This window comes from Oryzias melastigma, linkage group LG3 (genome assembly GCF_002922805.2).
Source record: "Oryzias melastigma strain HK-1 linkage group LG3, ASM292280v2, whole genome shotgun sequence".
Taxonomy (NCBI): domain Eukaryota; kingdom Metazoa; phylum Chordata; class Actinopteri; order Beloniformes; family Adrianichthyidae; genus Oryzias; species Oryzias melastigma.
The window spans coordinates 15,475,241-15,495,898 of NC_050514.1; the positions used below are offsets into that span (position 1 = coordinate 15,475,241).

Genomic DNA, 20,658 nt, shown 5'->3' on the forward strand with positions numbered 1-20,658 from the left:
TACAAGCACTAAAAATACAGCTACAACATTTTTAAAATAGGAAATTCTTGTAAAAGATTTTCCAGTGACAAACAGAAGTTTGGTAAAGTTTTCCTCCAAAATGGTTAAAAATTTATAGAAACTCAAAAAGCAAGGAGTGAACATCAACATTTTTTGAAAACAAAGCAGCGAAAGGGAGCAAAAAATAACTTTCTCAAAACTTAAAACTTTTTTAGATATATTTGTAGTGGGCCAAAAAGATTCAAAACTTTGAGGCTTCAATCTTTATTAGACTGAAGCCTCAGTCATTTGACCACTAGGGACACCTGGTGGCCAAATGTAGCCATAGCAATCCCTAAAAATTGAATTTTTAAAGAATTACAATCAACAATTTAGACCTTTAAAAAAAGTCTTTACTCATTTATCTACAATGTGAACACTTTTTATTGATTGAAGCTAACTCGCAAAACATGAAAAATTGGAGAATCTGTCTTTGGCCTGAGGTTTATTTATCGTAAGTTTCCATTTCTTTTAATATTAAATAGTTGACTGAGAACTCTGAGACGCTTTTCTCTGCTCATGGAAGTAGAATCAAATCATTTTTACCCATAATTAACATAAAACAATGTTTGTTCCTCTGTGATAAACAAAAAAGATAAGACGCTCAGTGAAGTCCTCCTCCAGCTGTCTCAGTCCAAAAAATAAGTCAGCTATGAGTTGGTGAGTCAAAAATATTAAAAATGTGGTGTTCTAAAAATAAATTCAACTGATAAGTCTTTACACTCTGGATTCTGAGAGCCTCAAAGCTGCTATGGATTTTTTTTTTTTTTTTTTCAAAACAGCTGCTATTGTGAGAAACCTCTAACCCCCTGGTGGTCTAAATGGGAAGTATCTGCTGGCTCCAAGAAGCAAAATTACAGAGACTTTATTTTTTTTTTTAACACATTCTTGCTAATCCTGATTTTTTTTTTTTTTCTGTTGTGTAAGTTCTTCACATTTAAAACTGGCCTATCAGATGCCTCAGTAATAGTATGAGGTGCATCCTGAACCCACATTGAATGTGTAAAACATTTCATAGATTACAGGCCATTCATTCATTTTCTTGGCCGCTTATATTGTTTTCATAAAATGTTCATATTTCTTTGGTTTTTACTTTGGGATAATGCACTCATTCGGAAAAAAAGGAGTAAGCATGCTGCTGTGGTACTTTTAAACATAAGATAGACCTCCAATATAAACTTTTTTTAGTAGTTAGGGAGTAAGGAGGGATTTTGGACAAAGCCTTCAACTTGTAACTAAACCTTGAGTCACATGCAAGTTTCATGTGCAGAGACTCGAGATGTGAGGTTTGGAACTTGTGAACATTGCTGTGTATATATATTCATAGTTCTGAAAGGTGAAGGTTTTCTAACAATGCTTTTGCATTGGGATCACAGAAACAGAAACTGCCTGGTATTTGGTCCCTGCAAGTTGTTTGATGAGAATTTGAATGAGAGATTTATACCAAGCAGAAGTTTTAAGACTTGAGACTTGAACCTAAATACATGGACCTGTGAGCATCGCTGCTCTCTTATCTTTTGCACAAAATGACTTGGGACGCCTGAGTGCGAGTCACTGCATCAAAAGAAATGACTGGAGTAATCCTCCGGGAGCTTTGGCAACAGAGAACCGTCGGCATGTGTTTCACGGTGCTGACACGTCCTCAGTGTCCCTTTTCTGTGCTGCGCACATTAGGACCATGCCTCACACTTCTGACATAAGTGAGAATCTGAGTAATGAAGCCAACCTCTTAACGGCTACTCGTCTTTCCTTTGGAAGCAGCTTGTTGTGAGTCTGAAACGACTCATTTATGCCATCCGCCTGTGCTAGGGTGAAGAAAATGAATTCATTCTCTTGTTTTCAGAGCACTCTTTATGCACACAAAACATGCTGATTGACAACTGTTAGCCAACTACCTACATAGAATGCCAAAACCACAATTTATTTCATTCCCATCTTTTGTTTTTTGTCACTATTATGTATTTTTCTAAAACACATCATCATTTTGAGGTCGCCGTCATCCAGAAGTCTGTACATCAGCTAATGTTTGTAAAGCACTATTTGTCATGTAGTGAAGACGTGAAACAGTCGACAAATCTGAGAACAGTTCGTCTTCTCTTCCTCTATGGGACAAAAGCCTTAATTGTTGGCCTCTTTCTTTTCCTCCTTGGTTATTTGAGCTGCAAACCAAAAAAATAAATAAATCTGTCAATAAGTTAAGAGATACGACAACAATATAATCAAGAACTGATCAACAATTAAACAAATAGTTCATTAAGTTTGAAAACAAAAAAGCAAAAGTTATAATAAATATTATAATAAATGTTAAAATATATGATTTTCTCTGCTAATAACTTGCTGTGTTTAAACTGTGGAGCAACATAAAGATTATTTTGTGTATTTCCAAGTGTGTAAATAAAAACAAAATCTCTAATTTATTAAAATTGTATTAAACTTTTGCTAATTATTTCTTTTTTCATCTCCCTGAATTGACTGAGAAGGATCCAATATAAAAAATATGGTAAAGAGAATGTGAGGTCCTTGTTAGTCCTAAAAACAAGAATGTGTTTTTTGTTTTTTAACGTTCATGTCAGAGTACTTACGTCGAACCTCCAGTTTGCATTCCACTACGTCCTCCCCGCAGTCGTTGACGGCCTTACACGTGTACACTCCTCCATCAAACGGACAGGGCTTTCGGATCTCCAGCGTCAGCACCCCTTGCTTGCTCAGCATCCGGTACTTGGCCTCGTTTGAAATGTCCATTTTGTTTTTGTACCAAGTCACTTTGGGCTAACAAGCGAGATGAAAGGACATAAGGTAAAAGGGAGGTTTGAGAAGGCTGGTAGCTCAGTGTTGTTGTGATTGCTCCTCTCACCTTTGGTATTCCTCTCACTGCACAGCTGAGCGTGGCGCTGTACCCCGCTATGATGGAGCGGTTCACCAGAGGATGCGTGAACTTCGGCGGCTCTGAGAAGTCATGCTCCTTATAGTTAGGGGGCTTGTAGAGGATACCTGAGGAGTCAAACAGACATGTTTTTTGAATGTAATTTTTATTTCGACCATTTTGACCCCCCCAAGCTTTCACTGGACTACACCCACCTGTTTTCTGGATGTACACGCTGTCCTTTGTGGTGCACGGCTCTAGACTCAAGCCCACCAGATTGATGGAGAAAACTCTGAAGATGTACTCGTTTCCCATGATGAGGTCGGACACGACGCAGTGTGTTCTCCTGTAGTGGTCGTGCACCGTGTACCACTCCTTCACAGGAATCACAAGAGGCGATTTAGAGACTCATTTTGTGAAGCCGGAGCAGCACTGCCGGGCTGTACTCCAGGGGGAATCCTTTAACATCCATGCTGAAGCTCTTTCGGGAACTTAAGCAACTGGAGCCGGGTGCAGTTCTATGAGCAACCACTAGGTGGCCTTATACACAATTAAGTCAGTCCATTCACTTCATTGTGAAATGGTTAATTTTACATCAGAATAAACACACTTTGAGTTAGGTCTAAAACAGCTTTTGGAAGATATTTTGTAGACCTGTGCAGAAGGACATAAGTATGTTCCTCAACTTTTACTGTGTTTCATTTTAAAAGCTGCTCTGAAAATGTTTTTTTTTTTTTTTTTTGCAGCTCTTATGGTTTCAGTCCCTCATTTACCCAGAGGTCACCATTTGGAGACACCATCAAACTAAAACACTGACAGCAGAGATGTAAAACTGTTCATTAAGCCAACATATAATAGCCAAGATTTCTGCATCTATCTCTGCTCATGAGGGTCCAGAAAAAAACAGACCTGATCCAGGTGACAGCAGCAACTGGGACTTTGAAAAACCAGCTGGACAGTGGCAAACATTCTGACCCCTCCCACCACTTTTTAATTGTAATGGAAGGCATAAACAGAGATTGCCAGGAGAAAATTCATGCAGCCTTGAAGCTACAGTCACTCTGCTCGTGGCAATGCAAGTTCAAGCGACCACTTCCAATGAAAGGTCTGTCAGGGGTCTGCAACCTGCGGCTCCAGAGCCACATGTGGCTCTTTTATCTCGCCTTGGTGGCTCTCTGGGTGAAGAAAAATAAAATAATGATTTTCAAAAATGTGGAGATTAGCTATTATTTTAGCAACATGCTAACATTTTTGGCTAATTGGTTATCTACAGCGGTTTTAGGCTAATTTAAAGTTTAGCTTCTATTTTAGCAACAGACAAACACTTTTTACTAATTTAGTTTACTGATGAATTTTACGCTAATTTGGGGTTTAGGTAATAATTTAGCAATGTGCTGATGTTTTCAGCTAATTTGTTATTTAAGGCTAACTTTTTTGAGTCATTTAGTTTACTGAGGAATGTTAGGCCATTTAGGAGTTCAGCTAGTAATTGAGCAACGAGCTAGCTTTTTTTTTTTTTTTTTTTTTAGCTAATTTGGCCTCTAATTAAATTTGTATGCTAATTTAGAGTTAAGCTAATATTTTAGCAATATGCTAAAATTCTGGGATAATTTGTTATCTACATGAGTTTTTAGGCTAATTTAGTGTTTAGCTCTTATTTTAGCAACATGCTAACATTTTGGCTGATTTAATTTACTGAGGAATTTTATGCTAATTTGGAGTTCAGCTAGTAATTAGGCAACGAGCTAGCTTTTCACTAATTTGGCATCTACTAAAGGTAAAAACATTTAAAAAAAATCAAATTTTGAGAAATGCTAGTTTCTTTTTATATTGTTGCTTTTGTTCATACCAAAAAATAGACATAATTCATATTAAAAAAAAATTATAAGGTCATAAATGCAAATCCAAATTTCCTAAAAGCTAAAGTAAAACTATACGACTCCTTCTAGGTTTTGGTCAGTAGAAAACGAGCCCAAATGGCTCTTTTAATGTTAAAGGTTGTCGACCCCTGGTCTATGTAAACACGCATAAATGTGCGTTTTCGACATCCATATTCTAAACTCTTAAGAACTCTACGACCGTTTTCAGGCGTACAGAATGTACTGTCTTTGATCACGCTCTGAAAGTTAAACCAGGTCGAACTTTGACCAATCAGGGATGCTGATTTGGTAGTGTTGTATGGATGGTGTCCCTTCAATTCACAGAAAATTGATCACTAAGGAGAAATTAATAATTATTGTTTGCACCTGGATGGAATTACAGTATATGACACCAAGACCAAATCTGAATTCTTCCGAATTCCCTACTCCTCCAATTATAGGTGCATTTGATGGGGTAGGGGTGTCCAAAATATTTTTTTTAAGGGCTAACCCTTAACAACACCCCTCTCTGCAGGGGTGTTGTGCTATGGCCATGTTGCGCTATGAAGTACACTTTCTTCACGTGGTCTGTGCTCTAAATCACAGACGTTTACATTTAAATATTGGTAGTGACTTTTTTCTTTTATCATGACCTTTTTAAAGTTATAAAACCTATGTTGTTATGTATTTCTGAGCGCTAGCAGCTCCAAGCTAACGTATTATGATGATGTCATCGAGTGGGAGTAACGTCTGAATTTAAAGACACAATTATTAAGTATGTCAGAAGGCTGTGAAAAAAAGCCCTCCTTTGACATTTTGCACTAAGCCTTCTCCAAGTTAGCAAACAGTAGAAAAAGAAGAGGAAGCCCCTCCCTGCATGTCCAGTGTGAACACCATGGGATAAATGTGCGTTCAAGAACCCAAGTGTAGCTTATTCTTGAATGCTCGCCACATACTCGGTATGAACATAGCTTGAGACTTTTGTACTCAGTTTTGTTTCAAAGTGAATCTTAATCAGTGACACAGAAACAGTTGTTGCTTGATTCTTGTTCAAATGTGGCAAAAACAGAACAACGTTTTCATGATGCAACCTTTATAAAAGCAGTAGTTCACTGTTTTGGAGCAGAAGTGAAACAGGATAGGGGCAGAATTATCACACATTTGCCCCTTTAGTACTTTTATCTCTCATATGAAGCACACACCAGTATCAGTAACATAATAATCAACATTTCAAAGCTCACTCTGTAGCCAGCCAAATCAAATTGATCTAATAAAGACTCCTGTGTAACATGAACCACCGAGCATCCAAGCCGGCTGGGGAACTTTGGCTCTGCGTCACCGCACAGACAACCCAGTCCAGGTCAAGGCTGGCGGGATAAGATTAGGACATTCCTGGGCGACATTGTTCCTGGCAGATTGAAGTGGAGGAAGGTGTCAGTTGAAGTTGTTGCCAAAGGCTCACAATGCTTTGCTGCGGGGTAGACTGTGTGCTCGGCGTGGGCTAATTACAGAACGCATGTCACAAGAGGGGGCCGAGCTATTCCCCACTGTTCCCCCGTGCTCGCCGAGCACTGATCCTGCTAGATTGTCCATGAGTGGGGACACGAACGAGGCCAGATGGAAATAAATGTAAACTAATACTAATGATTCTAAAGCGCATCTAGGTCATGGAGGACTAGCTGGAGCTGCCACCTCACTGCTGCACCGTGTGGTTTCCCACTGCTTTCCATGGCGCTTATTACATACTAGGGGTGAGGGCAGTTTCACCAAAAGATTTCTGGGATTTTTCCCAAAGGATTTTCATGCACAATTAGATTTTTGCTTAAACTGACGACAACATTTGAGGGGCTGTGTGTTTAAGTCTCATTTCTGCAAACTGAAGCCAGAGTAATGAAATTATCTTCTTCTTTTACATCTGACTAACAATAAAATCAGGTTTCAGGAGTTTACCCTCCGATTATTGGGTTAAACCATTACTTTTCTGTTGAACTGCTGTCAGCGTTGAACATTTTTGTTGTCCTAAATTCAATTTGGGAGCATTCACAGACATTAGGGTCTGGCTGAGTCTTACCATGGTCTTCTTGTCAGCTTTCTGGATGTTGTAGCCACTTATTTCACAGTTCCCGTTGTCCTTCGGTGGTTTCCACTCCAGCGCCACATTGAAGCCCCAAGTATCCACAATTTTCAGGGTCTCAGGAGGACCTGGGAGATCTACAGAAAAAAAATGTCATTTAGATGTTTGGAAGCTGTTGCATTCGAGTCTGAATGCATGCATGCATGCAATCCTCCTACCAACAATCTGCAGGGTGACTCGGGCCGTATCTTCCACGTTCTCAATCTCCACCTTCAGATCATACTGTCCTGAGTGGATTCGGTCTGTCTTACGGATAAAGAGGATCGTGTCTAATTCGCTGTTCCTCACACTAGCGATTGAGGGGCTGAGAGGTTCCCCATCTTTAGTCCAGGAAACCTTTGGTCTGGGCTTCCCCTGAGTACCAGCAAGAGCAGAATTAGAGCAAGAAAATATTTATTAACGGGGTTTAATAAGAAAATGCTTTGAAATGTTGACAAAATAACTTCAATTTCAGACCCACTCTGTAAAAACATTGTTGCTATACTCAAATTCCCAAGATACTATATAGTACTGGACTCTAGTGCCCTAGATTTTAAAAGGAATTCGGACACCAAGCTAATTACTTTTTGCTCTTTTTTTAAACGGCTAATATGACATCACCGATTTCATGAGGTAAAATCTCATCAATATGCACATTTTATGTCACCCATTTGTGACTCCGCCATGTTCTGATGATGAAAATGGGGATGTTTGTTCAAAAATTATATTTAACCTCTTAATGCCAGATGTCGCAAATATGCGAAAAACTGTTTTGGCTTCAAAATCACCAAATGTAGCATCTACCTAAAAGCAAAAAACATTAGTGATATTTTTTTTTCATTGCTGAAAATAAATTAAAGCGTCATTAACATTTTTTTTTCCCAAAAACTGTTCGGCCCCAATGCATTGTGGTCTATATTCACTACTGTAGTGAGCATCGATGTACACGAGTTTTTCGCAAAGATTTCCGAGAAATAACTTTGGAATTGTAGATTTTGACAGCTGTAAAAAATGGTAAATGCACTTCCTGTACATATGGTAAAGGAATTTGAGCATAACCTGTGTATTTGGTGTTTTAAATGTGCTTTAGAGGAATTTTTGTGATGACGAAGGACATATATTAAGAAAATAAATTGTAAAATTTAATTTCTGACTATTTCTTTTTTTAAATCATTGTGAATTAATAATAAATAATAAAAAAAGACATAATTTAAAAACGGTCTAATTCATGATGTAGAAAATTTGTGATGCGAGCTAGCTTGAGAGTGTGTAAACGGAGAGCTCTCAGCAACAGGAAGGGGGGGCGGGGCTGCTTCGTGCCGACATTTCCGCCCACAATTTAGACGCAAACTGAGCTACTGCCGCTCTGCAGAAACTATATCCTAGAAAATGACAAATTTTTTGATTATAGCTAAAAATAATATTATTAAAAGACCAATAGGAACACTTTAACAATAACTCAAAATCTGATCAATGGATTTTGGATTAGGATAATCTGTTAACTACTGTGTCATTGGGATAAACACATTTTAGCTGATGCACATAAATATTATTTGCATTTACAAAAATGTGAAACTTTTTAAATGAAATATTTAAAACATGTATTTATCTTTTTTATTGAAAGAAAACCCAACTTTAACTTTGACACGTTATTTTTTATTAGAAGCAAAAATGTTAATGTGTGGAATCTGAGTTTTATATGGTGACTGACTACCATCAATATGGTTCATTATAACCTTGTAAAGAAGTTCAAATGGAAGAACCTGAAATGGGATCATGATGTTGACCGTGTCTCCGACTTTTTTGATGATAGTCTGCCGGAGGTTTCTTGGGAGCCAGATTTTCGGGCGCTCTGAGAAAGAGGAAGAAGCATTTTTATCATTAGTAGAGGAACTTTGTGGTTACATGAGAAGTTCTGTGTTAGCCCGCCACGGCAGAAGAGGGAAGTCCCGGGCTTCTCCAACAACAGGAGATGATGACTTATCCGGGAATTTTGTGACATTTGATCTGTGAAAACGCTACAGCTGACTGTCATCATATCTGCTGTAGGTCAGACCGTCTGGAGAATCTTTTTTAGTGTCACACAACCTTTGAATACTCACGCATAATCTCTCTGATGGTGACGGGTTGAGCTAAAGTGGCCGGAGCACTGGGTCCTGCCATGTTGTAAGCTCGCACCCGGAACAGCAGTTTGTCTCCGGTGTTCAGATCTCTGATAGTCGCTGTTGTCCTTTCAGTCAGACCCTGGAAGGCTGGGATCCATTCATCAGCTGCCACCAGAAATCACACCATTACTTCAAAAGCGATGAAAACTCAACAAAAAAATCCAATCATTATATCATGCGTAACATGCAAAAAAACTGTTAAATTAGAAAAACGTCCTTTATTTAAATCAAAACGCACTTACTGCCCTCCTTGCAGTACTCAATCCCATAACCCTTCAGCTCAGCGGCGCCAATTCTCTCAGGAGCTCGCCATTTCAGAGTGATGGAAGTGTCACTGATGTCCTCGACACACAGCCCGATGGGTTCACTCGTAGGGGCTACAGTCAGAGCAGAGGTTTATTCTGCATAATCAGGAGGAGCATCAAAGTGTTAAAAAAAGGCAGGTGTGCGTAGACCGTGGCCCCGGGGCCATTTGCGGCCCATTACACTATACCATCTGGCCCGCCAAACTGGAATAAATTATATTGATAATCCTAATTATTGTTTTATTTTCCCTATATTTCAGGTGTCTCCCTATAGATAGTTCACAATAGAAACATCTTTCTGCATTCATGTGGTTTTGGAAGATTTGTTGATTTTCTGAAGTTCACGTGTGTTTTCTGAGTCAGACAGGCATTTTTCAGATCATTCCAACAGCACATGAACGCGGCATTTCTTTAAGTTCATGTTTTTCTCAGAGGGACATCAACCCACTGGTGGAATTGGCACTAAAATGAGAACAAAGTCGCAGTTTTCAAATAAAAACTTTAAAATGTTATGTTTTAATATGTATACATTTTTAATCAAAATTTGCATTTTTTTTTCTTCTTCAAATTCCATGTTATTTCTTTTACTTACAAACACATGCCACACATCTACTCCTGGTCTGGCCCTTCTGTCAAATCTTAGAACCCTTTGTAGCCCACAAATCAAATGTTTGCCCTCCCAGTTGTTCGGGATGTTCAAAGACAAAAAGAAAAGAAAAGTTCTAAGCCATCAATACTGTTGCTGTGCACCGTTTTAGGGCGTTAGCATCATTACAAGAGTTCAGGTGAAAACATTTTATTCTTACATGCAGTAATATGAATTTTTAAAGCAGCACTTATTTAAACAATTGGATCTGCTCCTCCTGGACTGACTTTCATTGAGGCCTCATCCTCCCGCCTATAGTTTTGTGATTTTTTTAAGTTTATTTTTGCTCTTCCTTGTCTTGGTTTTATGTTGGTTCTGTTACTAATCACCTCAAATACTTGGAAGACCACATACATTTACAGACAAGACTTTTGTTTTTTTAAGTATCTTTTTCTGTAAAGCGCAGTCTCTTCCTTCATACTGAAAAAAAGGAGTTATCTGTCTGACCTGGACTTTACTGCTGGGTTAAAGTCACGCTGCCTGCTGTGCTCTCTGCCCCGAAAGAACAAAAAAGACACGACTTCAGTGCACATTGAGGGCTTTGGTTCATTGGTTACTTCCCACGCCATGTTTTTGCTCCAAAAACAAACCGACATGGTTTTAATGCAACATGAAAAAGACATTAACAACCATTTTAAAATACCTAAATAACACTTAGAATGGAACTTTACCGGACAAATGTTTGCAAGAGAGCAATAATATGCAGAAAAAGACCACTAAAAGAGCTTCATGATGGGTTATAAAGGTAATGTCTGTTCAGAAAAAAAGAAAACTTGTAAAAATAATTTTCTGATGTGGTAACATTTAGTCAATTGTGTATTTACTGCAGAGTGTTGAGAAGTACAAAGCAAATGTTTCAAATTCAGGAAACCAGACTCACGGCTGCAGGGGTTGCAGATGCAGAGCACATAAAAATCTGTTAATAAAGTCAGGATCAATCACCAGGAGTAATCCTTGAAAACACACAGAACACTGAGGCTGAGGGATCCTCAGAAACACTCAAACTACCAGCGGAAGACACTAAATGCCTACTGCGAACAGGCTGCGGCTCTGGCTCAGCATCAGCTTCCTCAGGTGTTTCTTCTGTCGGGGATGCAGCTTCATTCTCTGCAGGAGGAGGAGGAGGAGGAGGAGCACCCCCTGGTGCCTCCTCAGCTGGAGCTCCCTCCTCTGCACTGGAGAATACTTCTGCAGAAGGAGCTGCTAACAGGTCACTGCTGGCTTCAGGAGGCGGATGTGTTCCGACCTCGCAGACCTCCGGCTCTGTCGGTGTGTCGTCTGCGCGTTCTCCTGCTCCGTCCTCTGGCTGCAGAGGCTTTTTATCTGCCATCTTCGGGAGCTTGGGCTTTGTCATCTTTTCTCAGAGCGGGACGGTCCTGCTGGAAGCTGAAGCTCCCGCTAGTCTCTCTCATGTCTTTTAAGCGCTCTCTGCCATCCTGTATCCTCTCCTCACATCTAGACACTTTCCTTCCCCATCCTCTTTTGTAGCAACAATGCAGCAGCCCCCAGAGAAGTAATAAACACCTCTGTGTTTAGCAGCTTCCTAAGACAGAGTCCAGGTCTCCCATGCCATTATTTATAGAGTGAGATACCATGAATAGTTTCCTAATCTGTGGTCTTACTGATGATTGGACATCTGCACACACTGGAGCTCCCTCTTAAATCAACAAAGGCAGGAGCAGGTGGTTTTTAGGTCTGGAAGGAGACCTACATTTACCAGGAGGTTCCTTTTAGCTCCTTTCATATTGGATATTTTTATTTTATTTGAAGCTTTTCCGTCCTCTGTCACATTATTTTTATAATTTTTTAGAGGGGCATTTCTCATCCTTTAAAAAAAAAAAAATACTCGCTGCAATATCATTTGGAGGATGTGGCATTTAAGAAAAGTTATTTTAATCATAGTGCTAAATCCCCCCAAAAAGTAGCACTATCTTGGCAACAGCAGAAATGTTTTGGAATACAGATATAAATGTGAGAACTATTTGCAATGTTGTCTTCCAAAAACCTAAATTGTCATCATGTGAATCAAAAAACTACATTTTTTTATTTAAAGAAACTGCTATTTTTTAACATTTTTTTTTATTCTGTGTGAAAATATGTATTTCACAAAACAGAAAGAGGCCATGAATACCTGCTTTCACCTGTAGAGGGAGCCTGTAATTTATTCCTTTGTGTGGCCTGCTGTTACACTGTGAACATTAAGGTCTGAGATCTGGAAGCCTTTTTGAGTCATAATTCAAAGTACTACGCAATTCTTGCATAATGAATTATCAACTGCAAAATGCATTTTCGATCTGAATTGTAAATTGCATAATACTTTGAATTATGTAAAAAAAAAACTTCCATACTGAGAGACTACAAACAGGAGTGAATTGTTGTTCATAACACTAATAAAAAGATTTTAAAGACTCACTCTGATCATCTTATTGATTTATTCTAAAAGCGTTCCCAGAAGTCTTTAAATTATGATTTTGCTGTTTTTAGCCAAAATATACAAATGCTGGGATGTACTTGCAGAGTAGCAGTAGAGATTTGTGGACAGGACCATTGGTGACCTCTGACCTCCCAACCTGGGAGTTTGTGGCGTCACAAATAAACTCTATTTTAAACTTTTTTTTGTTTTCTTGCTCCTTATTCTCAACAATTTGAATAAAAAATATTCAGAAATTAACATTTGGGCTGAATTTTAGAAATATACAGTATGTTTCCAATCATCAGGGAATAAATATGCCACAAGAACATATTAAATACACAAAAACAGGATTTTCATCAACGTGAATCTTGAAAAGTGAAAACGTCCAAAGTTGGAGGTTGGAATGATTTCACACAAGCTGCACAGTGTTTTAATCTAGTGCTTAAATCCAGCCCTCAAGGCATTTTTTCTTTTTTCCATATTTCACTGTTAATCAGAGTAAATCTTCAAAAGTTAAACTAAAGGAATTAGGTGAAAAATTAAAGGTGTCCATTTTGAAGCTAAAAACTCACCAATTGGCACAAACGGTTGAGAGGCGGGACTGTGGCGAGACATGCCGATGCTGTTGACGGCATAGACTCGCATCTCGTAGGGCACGCCTTCAATCATCCGCTTGGCTTCGTAGGTTGTTCCAGCGAAAGGGTCAAAGTTCAGACGCATCCACCTATAACTTCTCAGCTTCTTCCTCTCCAGCACATAACCTGAGAAATCAACAAGCAAAGTTATTGTTGTTTGCTTTAAAAATAATTTAAAAAGTACCATATTTTTCAGAGTATAAGTTTTTTTTTTTGCATAATTTGGTCAGGGGTTTGATGTACATTTTTTTTTTTTTTAATAAATATGTTCAGGTGTTTTTTGTTTTCTTACTAACAGCCACTAGAGGGAGCTGTAGATGTGTGTACCAGTATTTGCTACAGACAGTAAAGCAGAAGAAGAAGAAGGTGTATATTCATGTGTTGCACTAATATTCTAGATTCCTCCTAGTTTTCATGAGGCTAAATAAGCATCAGTGGTTTCAGGAGTGAAGTGTGCACAGATTCAGTCTATTGTTATTATCTATTTCGTTTGCCTTTCAAGAGGAAATGTCCATTCTTGTTACCGTAGTTTGTTAAACACATCTTTCTCAAATGCACAATTTTTCTTTCTTTATTATGCATTTTTTGGCATCTACGACTTATACTCCAGTGCGCCTTATAGTCCGAAAATACAGTAATTACGCTATCTTCACAGGATCTTATTTTCATTCACCAATGATTGGCTGTCCACCATCAAACTGGGGAGGCTCCCACTGAACAACACAGGAGTCTTCCCCCACGCTGAGAATCTTGGGAGCTTGTGGAGGATCTGGAACATCTAGAACAAAGAAAAGCCTCTTCATGAAGAACATGACTCTGCTGCCGTGTTGATATTCACCTTTAGGAGGAACTTACCCACAACTTTCACGTTGATGTCAGCAGTGTCTTCTCCGGCAGGGTTTCGTACCACCACAGAGTAAATTCCTTCGTCTTGTCTTTCTGCTCCTTCAATGGTGAAGACGCAGTGACCCATGGTGGTTTCCACGCGGACTCTTCCGTCTCCCTCTGAGATGACCTACACAGTGAGATGCGTAGATTTAAACCTCCTTTAAGGACGTTTGGCTGACACGTTCGGCATCTTTCCACACCTGGAAGATCTGGAAATTTACTCAATAATGTTAATAAAATGAACACAACTGATCCAATATGTTTTGTGGTGCAATTTTCTGCACATATCTTCAATAATTTATGACAAAAACAATGCAGCTCCTAGCCACCGCTGCCTTCTCCTGTAGGATTTCACCCTCACGGGTGTAAAGTGGACAACTTTAGAGTACTTCTCACTGGGACCAAATGAGAAAAACCTCTGCATTATATTTGCCAGAACAAGTTTTTCCTCACTCTCCACATCTCTCTGTTCTGCCGTCGCCAGCTTTTCATCCAATTCTTCAGCTTGATAATGATTTGAATTCCATGTTGAAGCAGGGAGACATGCACATGGGGGTGTTCAAGAGCGACAGAGCGTTATACCACTTTCTACATGAAAAGATACTCACTGTGCAGTCTGCTGTTCCCCCACTGAGGCAAGATTCAGACTTACCTTATGGACATGGGTGGGTATAACATACTCATGTTTAAATCTTTGCTGCGTTTAGCAAATTAAACTAATATTTACTATTAACAAAATGCTGTCAATGATCACCAAAAACCACAATACCCTATAGATATATTGTAATGCCCATTTTCTTTACCTTCAAATGTAGCATTGTCCAGTCATGAAGAAATTAGTTCCCACCTATTAAATAATCAGCTCTGTCTTAATAAATGCTCATATATCAATGTCCAATCTTATTTTGAAAATTTTCTAAAAAAAGAAAGTGATTTAATCAAAATTGAACATTGCTATTATTCTCCTCATTGAAAAAGATCTGAACAAAAATTAATAATTTAATGGATGTCAAAGTTTGAAATTGTTGCCTCATTTGGCTGAAATCCCATTGAGACACTTTTTTGTAGCTTCTACCAAATGTGTGTGAAGTATCTAAAATATAACAATCAGCCTGCATTCTTCAAATAATTATGACATTAAAGACAGATTAAGTATTTAATAAAACATCTAAATGCATTTTTACCAAAATGACTTTGAATTTTGTATTTGAAGACCAGAAACAAAATTTAAAAAAATTGTCTCTTGAAAAAAATAAAACTTTTGGCAACATTAACTCTGGGTTCATATGAAATATTATTTTTCATGATTGAATTCTCACTTCTAAATGTGAACCATGTGAATAGAAAAGTACAAAACACTGGTTTTGATCACAGAAACAAATCTATTCATTTTAGAAATGAGGTTAACAGTGTCACAGAAGGCTCCAGCAACAACGTCACAGCAGGTTTACAAAGACTTTTAACAGAATTTGAACAATCACAATTAAGAAACTGCACGCACAGTTTGTTGATTTCATGGCAGGAACCTGCAGGCTGCTATATATTTGAACAAGCCTCATTTATTCTATACTTTTCAAACCTTTATAAATTCTAAAAGACATTTGCAAACTAGAACTGAAGAGGCTAAGAAGACTGCGACTGGGCAAGCTTACCTCTCCATCCTTTAGACTCCAAGAAGCAGCACAACCTTCATTTTCTTCTCCATCAGCTTTAACAGAACTATCCTACGTTTGAGGAAAGCAAAGCGGTGAAAGCCAACGAGAACAGAGAGCGCCTCGCCTCTCCTTGTTAATCCTTGCTGTCAGCTGTTAATGGCGACCAGCTTGGTAAAAACATACATTTGTGGCAGAGCAGCGGAGATTTATCACATTAACGACATTATTATTACTTTTTTTTAAGCCTGACATTGTATTAGTGCGGCTCACTTGGTTTAGACCTTACCCATTGCATTTTGGCCAGGTGGCACCTGTCGGTTTACCTTTTCTTTTTTGGTCCAGATCACTGTGGGGGCCGGATCTCCTGTTATGGGAACATCAAGGCGGAGCTTGTTTCCAGCCACAACTATAATGGTTGAGTCAGCTGTGCGACCCAAGCAGTCAAGATGGATCTTCGGAGGATCTGTAAAAAACAAACAGAAATGTTTGGAAAAGTTTTCGTCAAGCGTGGAAGAGTTTAGGTGGTTTCTTACCTTGTCGTGGAACAAAATCAATTTTCACCTCTGTTGAATAAGAGAGAGAAGTCATTAACATGAGGAGCTGTATCGACTATTTTAAAGTACCAACAATGACTTTTACCTATGAAGTTGAGTTTAGCTGAGAGGTTGAAAGCATAGCCGTCTGGCACAAAAGTATAATCTCCTTCATCTTCTGGTTTGACCTCATCTATAGTCAGCTTGTGGATCCTACATGTTCCAAAAAAAAAAAAAGATTTTGTCCAACAAGAAATACAAATTTTTCCGTACAAGCTTTACACCTTTGGCTCACTTGTTCTCACCTGCCAATATGGGTGATATTAATTCTGGGGTCGGCCTTGACTTCCACGCCGTTCTTGTACCACGTTCCTCGCACGTTCTCGTCGGACACCTCGCATTTGAAAACCGCCTGGTCCTTGGCCTTCACGGTGAGGTCAGCAATGCTCTGGTACACCTCCAGTTCTTTCTCTGAAGCCAGAAAAAAAACATCTCATGAAAGAAAATGGAAATACATCCGTTTGTATGCATTATTAATGTGATAACGGCGCTCCATTGTGAGGTGTTTTTTCTTTGTGCTCCGTATCTTGGCAACCGGGAACATTTCATTGGGCCACGATTGAAAACAGGAGGATATGAAGAGCAGGAGCTTTGGATTATTACTGTATATCACAGGGCGTACACCACACCAAGTTATTAAAGTAAATACGCTTTTATCTGTGGAAGATAACACCATTTAAGAGTTTCATGTCAGCTCGCTGCCAGAGGAAGCAAACATAGGGGTGGATGGCATTATAATGTGAGCTCTGCTACGGTCTGAGGTGTTGATCCCTGCAGCCTGGTGGCAGCTGGTAATTCTCGGCAGACTTGATGTTTAAATAACAGGTTACAGAAACAAAACTGGACCTAAAAAATAAAAAAAATATGAATTTACACACAGATTCTAACACACAGCCTCTAAAATCTTCTAAAAATGGATTTTTTTGTCAATATTGTAATCTGTTAAAAAATATTAGAAAATGTAATAAGGTTGCTTTTAATATTTTTTATTAGCCTTTTCATTAGCAGCATCAGCTGCTCATATTATAGAACAGATTTAGTTATGTGCTGCAGCCAAAACAGGAGTCAAGGCCTCTGCAGACCTGTGCCCTTCAGGTGAAATCCTGGTTTTCTAACTTTAGCTCGGCTGCAAGTTTGGCAGGAAGACGCAAGCTAAGCAGCATGCCAAGAATGGGAAAGCCGCATGACCAGCTGTTGGTAACCCGGGAAAATGTGAACTTGAATTCATCCGTGACGGCAGAGTCGCTCCGAGCACAGCCGACACACTCACCCTGCACCAGGAGTTCGGCCACCGACTCGCCGCCGTTTGTTTTGACCTTGTAGTGGCCGCAGTCTTCTTTGGTGGCTTCGTTTATGATCAGCACGTGCTTGCAGCCGTCTTTTTTAAAGCGGTATTTGAAAGACTCGTCTCGCGTCAGCTCCACGCCATCTTTCTCCCTGCAAACAAAAAAAGTTGTTTAATTCATTCAAATTAACATTATTTTGCTCTTAGTTCTCAGTTTATCTATTATTTTTGATAAAAGTAGCATTGATCAAAATACTCGCCCGCCTTTTTCATGTTACAGGAACAGATCTGAGGGTAAAGAAACTATCCAGATCTGCTTTTGGTTTGCTGTTAATCCAGATTAAAAATCATTAATGAAAATATGGATGAGTGTGCACCAAAGTGAATAATTAATATCACAAAAACTACTGAAACCACCTAAACTAATACTACATACGAAACACCAAACCTCACTTTGAGCTAACTTTTACTTAACTACATAACGGAAACATTTAAAAAATATTTAGATTATGTTTATTTTTTAATGTAACCAGTGGAAAAAATTAGACATCCTTTTTTATAAGTGACATTATATAGCGTGAAAAAATACATCTTTAGCCTCCTTAGTCATAACATTTCTGGCAAAATAACTGAACTCAGGATCATCTCAGCAGTAAAAGGGTGTTGACAGTGGCACAAACAACTGAAGGTTACTGAACACAGTCATTGAGTTCTCGTCTGCCTAACAGCTTTGTGGCTGCAAAAAGACCAAATGGAAAAACTTTTTCTAGCAAAAAAAAAAAAAATCACTGAAAATTTTTTTTTTATTTGTTCTTTACATTTTTTTATTGTATCTTTGTTAGCTGTTCGATAAATTTGTTCCCCATTTATAGAGTTTACAGCTCTCAGTCTTTTAAATATGTATTTTTTCCTGTAGAATTATTTAAAAAAAATGTTCAAGAATTGGCTTATTCCGTATATCTCTACATATTTGCACTCCACACTTTGAAAAAGGTCAGTTTGGGCTTATTAAAGGACTCATTTGACCTTTTAATTGAGGATATGGCTCGTAGCTGTATGGCAGTCAGACACTGAGCGGTGGCATCTGCCCGCAGACATGATACGCTCAAATGCCATCTGCTGGGTGTCCCGGCAACTGTAAAAAGATCACTGAATACAACCGAAATGAATGTTAATTAGAGGTGAGGTGTTTTAAAGGTTGGATTTTCCTCTTTCTTTGAGTTCTGTTTATTGGGCTGTTCAGAAATCCAAATCTATGAGGATAAAATAATCCCAGAATATTGTTAGAGTTGATCCTTCCTGCTAGTTTTAAACTCTTACTTAAACTTGCATGCATGCTTTAATGACCCACTCAAATGAAAATTGTGTTTTAACATGTTCTGGTAGAATTTGTTTTATCATAATAGATGGCATATGCAAGGAGGATTATTGTTGTAAATCAAAAGCTCATTGGAAAAACATTGTAGATGTGACGCAGAAGCTACTACGGCAAGCCACAAGCTCCATTCTACTCACATACAAATATATCCATGTACGTCTTTGTTTTTGGATAGCTCTAATATAGTTTGTCCACTTTTGTTGTACTAATAATGCTAGGTTTAAATTCTGGGAGGCTGTAAGCAAGCAGGATGGATGATGGGAAGGGGGGTGGGCTTTCTCTGGGCCAACTGAGACAAATTTATAATGAACCACTGGTGCTCTCTAGAAACTGTCTTAGAAAAAAGACACAGATTTTTTTTTAAATATTGGCTAAAAAAGAATCACAAATAAAAGAATATCAAAAGATGATTGGAGTGGGACTTCATAAGGATGGGATGATGCTTACAGCTGTCTTGTATCAGCAAATAGATTGTCTCACCATTTTACGTTTGCTCCTTCCTCGGAAACCTCGCACTCCAGCTCCACCCGCTCGCCCTTCATCACCATCTGATCCTCCAGAGTTTTTGTAATCGTGACCGGAGGCTCTGCAGAAATCAGTTTTTTAAAGTTTTTAAAAGAGTTTTGTAAAAAGGTGCAAACCCTGCCTGTGTGTTACCTTTAACAAAGAGCTCAGTGGTGCACTTCTCTTCTCCCACCACGCAGGTATATGCTGCATCATCAGCCAAGGAGCAGTGGTTAATGGTGAGGTAGCGCATGTTGCCGACACTCTCGAATATGTACCTTGACAGAGAGAAGAACGGGTGAAATCACTCTCAAGGAGACGAGATGACCTCCTCCAGAGTTTAACTCTTGGAACAAATGGTTCCTTCTGTTTGGATTCTGACACTTACTTGCTGGAGATGTGATGAAAGTGCATCACAGGAAAGATGGCAGAGGCAGGAAATAGACATGAAAACATTTAAAGCTCAGAATTGAAACTCAGATGCAAAGCATTTTTTTTTCTTCAACTGAATTCAAACCTTCCAGATTTTTGAAGTTCCTGTCCGTTCTTCAGCCACTTCACCTCCACATTTTCATCAGCAACCTCGACTGCGAGTTTGATCTTCTGGCCTTTAGAAACCTGATAGGCCGGGTCCAGTTTTTTTAGGAAAGCTGTTATTCAGACAACAAATGATACACAAAATTACCCAACTTTTTTCACACGAGTGATTTCATATTCAAGCTTGTTCGGACCTTCGCTCTTCTTCTCCTCTTTCTTCATCTTTTTCAGCCTCTTGAGCATGCCTCTCAGGTCCGTTATGCCATACTGGAAGGCAATCTTTTCATACGCAGAAGGAGGAGCCTTACTCAGAATGTTCCACACGTCCACGTCGGGCTCGGAGTGCACCTGCACAGCTCTGAGAGAAAGACATGAAGCTCAAAGTCGTCCATAAACAACCTTTATGAGGTATCACTGATCCTGTTCTGAAAGCTCTTTGAATTCATGTTTGTGGAAAACGAGTATTGTAAAGACAGAAAACCTTTATAAACATTTAAATATATATATATATAGTTTGAGATATTTTTTTCAAAATCACTTTATATTGTGTTGCTGCTCTCTATTACACGTTTTAAATTAATCTATTTGAACAGGATTAGGGGAAACTACTAAAAATGTTTTCATGAGCTCTGAGGGATCAATGAACTTTACTGTCTCCACAGGCAATATTTGTTCATTAAAATTAACCGGCAGGAAGTGGCTGAACTGAAGTTTAACCCTTTAACGCCATATATCACCAAAGTTTGAATGTACCAGTAAAAACCAGAAAAAAATGATTTC

At 38.8% G+C, this 20,658-nt stretch overlaps 1 protein-coding gene across 8 annotated transcripts in view; it reads right to left on the minus strand.

Moving 5' to 3' along the window:
* Positions 1–1,870: 1,870 nt before the first annotated feature.
* Positions 1,871–20,658, minus strand: part of mybpc3 (myosin binding protein C3) — a 30,998-nt gene continuing 12,210 nt past the window's right edge. For 5 of the 8 annotated variants that reach the window (XM_024295088.2, XM_024295084.2, XM_024295086.2 and 2 more), the window contains 23 exons: positions 20,073–20,236; positions 19,859–19,991; positions 19,730–19,732; positions 19,495–19,619; positions 19,318–19,423; positions 17,445–17,611; positions 16,420–16,585; positions 16,221–16,327; positions 16,115–16,144; positions 15,905–16,044; positions 15,579–15,650; positions 13,894–14,053; positions 13,712–13,816; positions 12,976–13,164; positions 9,282–9,416; positions 8,977–9,144; positions 8,638–8,726; positions 7,054–7,249; positions 6,833–6,972; positions 3,118–3,277; positions 2,894–3,030; positions 2,622–2,808; positions 1,871–2,198 (listed from right to left, as the gene is read on the minus strand). In XM_024295088.2, coding sequence (XP_024150856.1) covers positions 2,158–2,198; positions 2,622–2,808; positions 2,894–3,030; positions 3,118–3,277; positions 6,833–6,972; positions 7,054–7,249; positions 8,638–8,726; positions 8,977–9,144; positions 9,282–9,416; positions 12,976–13,164; positions 13,712–13,816; positions 13,894–14,053; positions 15,579–15,650; positions 15,905–16,044; positions 16,115–16,144; positions 16,221–16,327; positions 16,420–16,585; positions 17,445–17,611; positions 19,318–19,423; positions 19,495–19,619; positions 19,730–19,732; positions 19,859–19,991; positions 20,073–20,236 — 2,920 coding nt within the window. In that variant the 3' untranslated portion in view covers positions 1,871–2,157. The remainder of the gene's footprint in view (positions 2,199–2,621; positions 2,809–2,893; positions 3,031–3,117; positions 3,278–6,832; positions 6,973–7,053; positions 7,250–8,637; positions 8,727–8,976; positions 9,145–9,281; positions 9,417–12,975; positions 13,165–13,711; positions 13,817–13,893; positions 14,054–15,578; positions 15,651–15,904; positions 16,045–16,114; positions 16,145–16,220; positions 16,328–16,419; positions 16,586–17,444; positions 17,612–19,317; positions 19,424–19,494; positions 19,620–19,729; positions 19,733–19,858; positions 19,992–20,072; positions 20,237–20,658) is intronic. The other 3 variants (XM_024295089.2, XM_024295090.2, XM_024295087.2) reach the window with 1 other exon arrangement.